Source organism: Branchiostoma floridae, chromosome 17 (genome assembly GCF_000003815.2).
Source record: "Branchiostoma floridae strain S238N-H82 chromosome 17, Bfl_VNyyK, whole genome shotgun sequence".
Lineage (NCBI taxonomy): Eukaryota > Metazoa > Chordata > Leptocardii > Amphioxiformes > Branchiostomatidae > Branchiostoma > Branchiostoma floridae.
In genome coordinates, this window is record NC_049995.1 from 18436864 (window position 1) to 18446908 (window position 10045).

General features: G+C 45.4%; 2 protein-coding genes across 2 annotated transcripts; both read left to right on the forward strand.

Moving 5' to 3' along the window:
- The first annotated feature begins 600 nt into the window (after positions 1-600).
- LOC118404453 (zinc finger protein 768-like) lies at positions 601-1723 on the forward strand. Its single transcript, XM_035803530.1, has 2 exons — positions 601-649; positions 1215-1723. Exons 1-2 carry the CDS (start codon positions 601-603, stop codon positions 1721-1723), a joined length of 558 nt encoding a protein of 185 aa, XP_035659423.1.
- A 1155-nt stretch (positions 1724-2878) lies between these two features.
- On the forward strand, positions 2879-4345 carry LOC118404454 (E3 ubiquitin-protein ligase TRIM71-like). The gene is made up of 2 exons (XM_035803531.1): positions 2879-2933; positions 3363-4345. The coding sequence occupies exons 1-2, from the start codon at positions 2879-2881 to the stop codon at positions 4343-4345; spliced, it is 1038 nt and encodes a 345-aa protein (XP_035659424.1).
- Positions 4346-10045: the final 5700 nt, after the last annotated feature.

A 10045-nucleotide genomic window follows, 5' to 3' on the forward strand; every position in this document is an offset into this window, starting at 1 on the left:
ATAAATGAGGTACGCTAAAGCACACTGAGAAGGCAAAATTCCTCATAAGATAGCGAAGAATACAAGAACAAGACGAGATTCTTTAGCGAACCTGAAATTAGTTTTGTAACCTTACCTAAAGTTTTTGCATCGTATTCAGCCATAGGATTAATTCAAGTAGAGGGTACTTGGGGAGTTTAGTACCAGACTGAATGCTTTTGAGGCATGTGGAGCAACAGGGGACTTTATCGTATAATATGAAGTAGTATGCAGTTATAACTTTCTAAAATTAATATATATCGGAAAATGGCACTACCGTGTGGTGTGGACTGCTCCTTTGAAGGTTAATGTTTACAAAACTTAAACCCAGCGTTAGTGATAGTATAATAGCCACATATATTGATTTACTGGTTTACTGAGAGACCTTTAGCTCATATATATGCCTTCTATGTTTACAGAATTAGATGACTGGGTGTGTGAAACAGTCGTTTTACACCTTCAGTTTCAATAATCTATGTTCTGTGAACATATTACTAATAGTATGTTATTTGCACAAAGACCTATCAGTGTTGTGATCTTTGCCCCTCCCCTCGGAACGTCCGCGTGACGTGTTAATGATTGATGGACAGAACAAACTCTCCGGAGTGGTCTGAGCTGACCTCACGGGAGGGTAAGGTACTCGGAAATTTGCAAACAACTACGGTACAAGTTCCAACTGGGCTTAGTGTGGACCGAATGTTGCTTAGTCCCCAGGAGTTAACGCTGGTACTTTCATATGATGACGGTAGAACTGACGGTAGAAGGAATACAATAAGGTATTAACTATTCATGCAAAGGTGAAGGCCCTTGACTTGTAATCATGGGCTCTTGCCGAAGAGGAAACAAATATGTTGAGACGTGTTTTCTTTATATCTCATTCGTCTTTAACTTTGACATTTTACCCACAAGGCATAGCACTGCCATTGCACATTTTGAAATGCAGAAAGTTCGTATTCTTTAATCTTCTACCCTCCGTAAACCGTTATAAAAGTGTAAGACTCGCTACTATTATCTTACCTACCAATGTATATCTTACCTACTTAGACAAACAGTGTGTGCAGAATAGGATGACTTCAGTAACGTTTTATCGTCTGTTTTCAGGATGGCGTCACCGGTCCGAGAAAGAGTCACAGCTGCCGACAGGCGCCATTTTGATTTTGTAAAAACCTTGCTCCGTATTTCCGATGAACTGACAGAAGAGGAAACGGCAAACGTGAAGATCTTCTGTCTGCATCTTATTCCTAAGGGCCACCTGGCACAGCTCAGGCGGGCAATGGACGTTTTCGTCAAGCTGATGGAACTGGACAAAATCGACCAGGAGAATCTCGATTTTCTCAAAGAGATCTTAGAAGGAATCGGCCGACAGGACCTGATTCAAAATGTTCTTCAGCGGTTCCAGCCGCCTGACCGAGAGATTCCGGAAAATCCAGGCCTGCAGCCGGAAAATCCCGACCTGCAGCCGGAAAATCCCGACCTGCAGCCGGAAAATCCCGACCTGCAGCCGGAAAATCCCGACTTGCAGCCGGAAAATCCCGACCTGCAGCCGGAAAATCCCGGCCTGCAGCCGGAAAATCCCGACCTTCAGCCGCAAAACTCCGACCTTCAGCCGCAAAACCCTGAACTGCAGCCGGGAGACCCCGAAATTCAATCAGGGCAAAGCAATGCAGAAAGAGCAAATGAAGAAGGTGAGTGTTACTCCACATAAAAAAACATTATTTGTAATGCCTTGAGAAACAGTTTTATATTTTTATAACGCCAACTGCAGTCTATAAATTTTTTATTCTCTACATGACATGTGGAGGACTATACTCTCCAAACAGATAAGATTTAAAACCTTTCTGTCACTTCATGTTTGATTGTCATTATCAGTATGTCTATGAATTCATTATCTTTTAATTGACATTTACATATTAATGGTTAATGATTGCAGCAAATGCAACGTCGAACATCTACGTGGTCGTGCACGGCCAAGTGCGCATGATCCAGGAAGCTCTGGATCGTCTTAAAGGTGACCTAGCAAGGTTATCTGGCACCAGGAGGTCACAGGTCAAGTACAGAGGTCACAAGAAGCACAAGAGCATCCTGGTGCACTTCTCCATACCGCGGGAGAACACGGCGGTGCTGAGGCACATGGCGGATCACTCCGACCCGAGACTTGTCTACATGGGCGTCAAGTCGCTACAGATCGACGCTGAAGTTCCCATCAAAGTCCAACAGGAGGCGCCAGTGTACGGTGAGATGACTTTGTATTTCTCTTCATTACCGCCGGCAAGCAGTTTACTTATTGGTAATGTTGTTAGTTGGTGTTTCTCGCCATGTCTAAAATCGGGTGCTTTGACTTTAAGATTCAATTTATGTGTCGAGTGTTTTTCTTTTGGCCACGTTTGCATTTTCTTTCAAGTTACATGAAAATTTCAGAGAACTACAAAAGGGAAAGAAAGAAAGAAGAAAAAAGGGAAGAAACAAAGAAAGAAAAAAGAGAGAGAAAGAAGGAAAGAAAGAAGATTGTCGCTATTTGTATATTATACAGATTATACCCTATAGCTATGTGTTTATCGTGTACTTTCCATAAATCAGAACCATCTAGACTACATATCTGTTGATTTGTGCATGCTACGTTCCTATCACTTGCCTTTCAGATGTCAAGAGACAGCTGCCTGTTGATGATATCGAGGTGGGATGCAGTACACGAACCAGACACCAGAGGGCGCCCCAGGGCTGGACCCGCCTGTCTGCCCTGAACCTGTTCTCGGACGCCCTGCCGCTCCATCTGCAGGCAGCCGAGAGTCTGGAGTACCAGGGCTTCTCCTACAGCCTGGTCCGGGCTCTGGTGCAGAAGGACCGGCTCAGAGAACACCAGATGAGGCAGGCCATCCAGAATCTTAGGAACGCAGAGTTGGATTCCAACACGCTCCGTCAGAAGGCAGAGGTGGATTCCAACACGATCATGACTTTGCGCTCCAAGCTCAACATCTCAGAGAACAGGCTGAAGGAGGCTCTTGACACGATCGAAGTTCTTCAAGAAAAGCTGCAGCAGGCTCAAGAATACGCAGAGAAAGCCGCTAAGCAGGTGACATCCCACGTGGCCGAGTACAGGGGAGAGAAGCCGCCTGGAGGCTGGCCACAGGAGTACAGGGGAGAGAAGCCGCCTGGAGGCTGGCCACAAGAGTACAGGGGAGAGAAGCCGCCTGGAGGCTGGCCACAGGAGTACAGGGGAGAGAAGCCGCCTGGAGGCTGGCCACAGGAGTACAGGGGAGAGAAGCCGCCTGGAGGCTGGTCAGCACAGGTCGAGAATGCAGATGCAGCTACACAGACACATCTAGCGGATGCTGTTAGTACTACAGGGGGATCTGGAGATGTGGACGACAAGCTTGGAGAAGACCCGACTGTAACTGAAGAAGACAAGGGAACTGCAGGGCAAGACTCTGACACTGACCCTGATGGTCCTAAAGCTACCGAAGAAAAGCGACACACAGCGGGGGCAGAGGGAGCGGCATCTGACACTACTGGAGATTTGACACAGGATGTGATGACTTTTGGCCGGAAAGGATCAGAACCTGGAGAGTTTCATCACCCGCGCGGGGTTGTAGTGTCGCCTAGCAACGACATATTTGTGGCTGATATGAGTAACAAGCGAGTCCAAGTTCACACCACAGAGGGGGTTTACCTGCGCCACTTCCCAACAGTTGTACCGGGTACAGCGGATAAGGACATGGGGCCACATGATGTCTGTATGGACGGTAACGGCACGTTGTGGGTAGTGGGGGAAGGTGGATCAGCTGAGCATGTTGTACAGTACAGCACGGACGGGATCGCCATGGGGGGGTTTCACCTGGAGGAGATCGGTTATTTCCGCGGTATTGCAGTAGACATGCGCACTAACCACATCCTGGTTACTGATGCACACCAAGGTGCAGTTCATGTGTTCCGTCCGGACGGCTCCCTGGTGCGGACAGTGCAGCATCCACGGGAGGAGATGAGACGCCCTCGGTACGTCACTGTGGACGGGAACTTTCTTGTGTCGGACCGGGACACTCACAGAGTATACGTGTATGACGAGTCCGGGAAATTCCTGTTCCAGTTCGGAGGTGAGGGAAGCGGTGAAGGTCAGATGAGTTTTCCTCACGGCATCTGTACAGACAGCTCGGGGCATATCCTCGTGGCGGACTATGGGAACGAGAGGGTTCAGATCTTCACACGTCACGGCGAGTTTGTCCGTACCGTCCATCCAGGGTTTAACCCGGAAGGCCTGGCTGTGGGACCGGAAGGGCAGCTGGTTGTTACCAGTCATTTTGACCATACTGTGACTGTATATCCCTGCTATTAGTCAAGCAGTTATTTTGAGAATGATTATATTTCATAACAAATGGATTAGACTAACAAATTCTTATCCAGTCCCCTAGTCAACTTCGTGATCTGAGGAACGAATGGTTGGGTCGGGGGGCGCTACAGTCTTCCAACGGCTTTTGCACTTTTGCACATGTCTGACACCCGGAAGGGCACGTGTTCTGAACATTTAAGCCCTCAGTTGTCCTGAACAGATCAGAGAACATGTCGAAAAACTGTTGATACATCTCTCTGGAATCCATCTTTATAACGCGTGGAACGAATCATAAAATTCCCCGTGACCAGAGTTTTTTTTTCATTCCTCCAAATTAGATTGAAGATCAACGTCACTTGACCACGGATTGTTCGCGATATGATGATCAACGCCTTTTCCCCCCTGTTCAAAAGAATTTCAATACATTTAATTATCTAGACAAATGCAATTACTCATGTGCATTCTTGGAGTACAAATACTGTGTACAAATATACTTAAATACATTAAAAATATACGTAAATACATTTTGAAAAATACGTTTAACCGAATGTATGAATCATATGTGAAACCCTATATGTTGATTTATCAATATATTTGTACGTGGATTAATTCATTTGTACCCAATTTTACGTATGTATGATTGCATGCAATGTAATCTATGGATGTCGCTGTCATTCTGTTGTGTTAATGAAGATTGTATGATATGTACTTACATGCTCATAATACATTTTAAGGCAAATTCTCATGTAACATTCATGCAACATTTGGTTAATCTTTAAATGATAAGTGTCTGCTGGACACCAAATATGGACATATTGGGTTGGTTACAGAGTCAGCAGCAGCAGCAGATACTGACAGAACAATTATTAGTTGATTAATGCTTCGTAAATATATTTGCAAATTGAAGCCTTCAATGGTCTTGCATGGCTTCCTTTAACTTTGAGAAGAAGGACTGAAGATCAGAAAAAATGGCAGCTTTCTCACAAACTGTGATGACGTCATGACTTGGCCGATGATAACGATTATCTAAACAGCAGTTTACTGATGATAGGACAGGATACGTGACACGTTTTACCTGTAATATCACCATGTATTATCAGTTAAACAAATAAATACTAAATTATAGTAAATACATGCCTCTGCACCATGTCTACAGTTTGCACAGTAACGCCTTTGGTATCAGCAGCTGATGCTCTTACGAATTCCATTGCATTAAATATTAATATCAGTTTGGCACAAATTAAGATTATGCTTTCTTTGCCAGAACTGATTGTTTCTTTGTGATCTAATCTATCAAAAAATATCATCAATGGTTTCACCCCCAATTCAACAACCTACAAGAGACGCGGCCCAATCATAACATTCAATTAATATTACATAGAGTAGTTTACAAGGACGTCTATGGATTAATGACAAAACAGACTTAATTGCGTGACAATTGTATGTACATGGGAGTTGAACTATGTACTATTCCTAACATCTAACCGTGTATATATTCTAGTTAAATTTATACAAGCTTCTACTTTAAAACTAAGCGTATACCTTCTGTAGAAATAAACAACGCAGACAGGGCTTAACAAATATAACCGAGGGAGTAAAACCTGGTTGGTGCTCGAAATCTAAGAACCACAGGGAGATATAACCGCCAACTTATGCCCGTTATGCAATGTCTGTTCCAAGCTTAGCCATAGCTTACGGAAGTCATGTTTACTCCCGTCGGCCTTTGCGTGATCTAGCGACGTCACCAGAACACGGAAGTACAGTAACAACTGAAGCGCGTCGTGTGGACTGCGAGTCTTTCCAAAGAGCACAGTGTGCGTAGTGTATGGCTGTCGTGAATCATCTGTCGGAGGAACAAGTATGCAGTCTGTATAGTGAACAAACAGGGGAACAGATTTCAAGAAAACCCTAGTTTCTTATCGACCGTGGTTGCACCTTAAGGCATCCATTTAACCGTCACTTCATACAGGTGAGTTTTTACACCTGCTTCACTACACCCCCTTTGTAACTTGAAACAACACCCCGGTGGCGATTTAAGGTAAAGAACATTAAAATAATATGTCTTAAATTGTTCTTAACATGCATTAAGAACGAGCCATATCTTGCATCAAGGGGAAAAGAAGAAGTATAGAGAAATTCTATGTAGAGGTATAACGACATGTATCTGCTTTTGGTAAACATGAAATATCTTCTGAGCCACACTCTTCCTAGAGGTGTAGACAGGTCAGTAGGTATTAACAGCACTTTGAATACTTCTTGTTGATATGAATAAGACAATGAACATACTAATGTTGTTTATTGGTTATGTGCTATATATTATTTGTTGGAAGGACGCATTGCCATTTCCTGGTCTCAATCTCCGCCCCTCGGCACATCCGGGTGATTTGTTGCCAAAACAAACATTCCGGAGTTGTCTGAGCTGACGTCACGGGGAGGGCAACATACCTGCGGATCCATAAACAACCACAGTACAGGTTCCAACTGGGCTGGGTGTGGACTGAAAGGTGCTCAGTCCACAGACGATAACGTTGTTACTGAACACAAAAAGTTGCAGTAAAATGCGCCTAGCTGGTTACTGAACATGAGTCGTAGTAAAATGCGCCTTTATCATGTATGCAGAGGAAGAACAATACCCTGTTTCACGATTTGACCTGTGAAATGCCGGGAGGTCAAAGATCAAGGTCCTTAGCTGGGAAACATTGCTTGTACAGAGCATACTTAATACCAGACGCGTTTTGATGTTTTTCAAGAGCCTTTAACTTTGAAAGCATTCAATCGGTCATGAGCAGTTATAACTAGAGTTCCACGACCCCATACCTTCGCCAAATGATTCTACCCTTTACAACTGCTGTATTAATTGTTTGTCATTAATTATGCAAATAAAGTCCTCATGCGCATAAATTATATTAGTTGATCATTTCCTTCACCAAACAACAGATGCACACAATCCATGTTAAGAAAGAAGGCTTAATCGCATTTTCTGATAATTTATGCAAATGAGGACCTCATTCACATAATCAATGTTCAACGATGTTCACCTCTGCATAACTTCCAAATGCTACAAGTATGAAGTTCCCGTCATTTACCACAATGACATCATTGCATTTTCTCATTAAGTATGCAGTGCCCAAACCTATACCGCTGACTCTCCGCATCAAGAGCTATCTATCACTCAAAAATCATGACCACAGCACCTCCAAAACTCGAGATATCAAACCCGAAAGTTCGGCTGCAGTACCGTAACAAACCTCTAGAGTACCCAAAACATAACCTTCTTGGCGAAGGTTACTAAAAACCGCTCATTCTGAAACCTCGTAATGAGGCTACGTGACTAGCATCCAGCAGCTGTTAAATTGCACTGACAATGTGTGGAGAATATTTTCAGTTTACTGACATTTCATCGTCTGTTCTCAGGATGGCAGGTCCGGTCCGAGAAAGCAGAGTCACAGATGCCGACAGGCGCCATTTTGATTTCATGCAAACCTTGCTCCGTATTTCCGATGAACTGACAGAAGAGGAAACGGCAAACGTGAAGGTCTTCTGCCTGCATCTGATTCCTAAGGGCCACTTGGAAAAGCTCAGGCGAGGAATGGACGTTTTCCTTAAGCTGATGGAACTGGACAAAATTGACCAGGAGAACTTGGAGTTTGTTGAAGAGATCTTGGAGAGGATCGGGCGACAGGACCTGATTCTGGACGTTCTGCGGCGGTTCCAGCCGCCTGACCGAGAGATCCCGGAAAATCCCGAACTGCAGCCGCCTGACCGAGAGGTTCCGGAAAATCCCGAACTGCAGCCGCCTGACCGTGAGGTTCCGGAAAATCCCGAACTCCAGCCGCCTGACCGTGAGGTTCCGGAAAATCCCGAACTCCAGCCGCCTGGCCGAGAGATTCCGGAAGATTCCGAACTCCAGCCGGAAACCCCCGAACTGCAGCCGGAAACATCCGAACTGCAGCCGGAAACCTCCGAACTGCTCCCCGAAACCCCCGTACTGCCGCCAGAAAACCCTGAACCTCAACCAGAAAACCCAGAACTCCAACCAGGTGAAAGCAATTCATATCAAGCCAATGAAGCTGATTTTTAATGTATTAACATACAATTATTTCTAACGCCTTACTATTTTTTACGCTTTTGTATTTCTACAACAAGTACAGCTTTCCTAGTCCAAAACTCTCATTTCTACGTGAAGAAGAATGTTGAAATATTTGAGATGTTTTTGAGATATTTCTGTAAATTCCTGTTTTAATTGGCATAAACGTGTCAATGTGTCTGCAAATTCATTTTTGATTAACTTTAACATATCAATAATTATTCATTGAAGGAACAACAACGTCCAACATCTACGTGGTCGTGCACGGCACAGTGCGCATGATCCAGGAAACTCTAGATCATCTAAGAAACCGCCTGGCAACGTTATGTGGCACCAGGAGGTCACAGGTCAAGTTCAGAGGTTACAAGAAGCACAAGAGCATCCTGGTGCACTTCTCCATACCGCGGGAGAACACGGCGGTGTTGAGGCACATGGCGGATCACTCTGACCCGAGACTTGTCTACATGGGCGTCAAGTCACTACAGATCGACGCTGAAGTTCCCATCAAAGTCCAACAGGAGGAGCCTGTGTACGGTGAGTTGATTTCTTTTTCTCTTAATATAAACACAGTTGTCAGTTTCAGAGTCAAGTTCATTAAGACATCGCTACTAAATGTAACAGCGTTGAATTGGCTTTCATGTTCATATGCACTAACTTTTCTATTGCAGACCATCGAAGCTTATCAGAGATAAAAGAAAATTGAATGTCTCATTTTGACAAAACAGTACTTTTGATCTTCCACATGACTAAAATCGCCAGCAGGTCTGCTAGACAAAGTTTGCTACACTAATTGATACAGATGTTGACCCCCACTACACTTTGAAAAGCAGGTATTTGTCGTGATGTCATTTCAATCCTTATATTTCATGATGTCACATATAACTTACGTATCTGTTCAGATGTCAAGAGGCAGTTGCCTGTCGATGACATCGAGGTGGGGTGCAGTACCCGGACCAAACACCAGAGGGCGCCCCAGTGTTGGACCCGCCTGTCTGCTCTGAACCTGTTGTCGGACGCCCTGCCGCTCCATCTGCAGGCAGCCGCGAGTATGGAGTACCAGGGCTTCTCCTACAGCCTGGTCCGGGCTTTGGTGCAGAAGGACCGGCTCAGAGAACACCAGATGAGGCAGGCCATCCAGAACCTCAGGAACGCAGAGGTGGATTCCAACACGCTCCGTCAGAAGGCAGAGGTGGATTCCAACACGCTCCGTCAGAAGGCAGAGGTGGATTCCAACACGCTCCGTCAGAAGGCAGATGTGGATTCCAACACAATCATGACTTTGCGCTCCAAGCTCGACATCACAGAGAACAGACTGAAGGAGGCTCTTGAGACGATCGCAGTTCTTGAAGAAAAGCTGCAGCAGGCTCAAGAATACGGAGAGAAAGCCGCCAAGCAGGTGGCATCCCACGTGACGGAGTACAGGGGAGAGAAGCCGCCTGGAGGCTGGCCACAGGAGTACAGGGGAGAGAAGCCGCCTGGAGGCTGGCCACAGGAGTACAGGGGAGAGAAGCCGCCTGGAGGCTGGTCACAGGAGTACAGGGGAGAGAAGCTGCCTGGAGGCTGGCCACAGGAGTACAGGGGAGAGAAGCCGCCTGGAGGCTGGTCGGCACAGGTCGAGA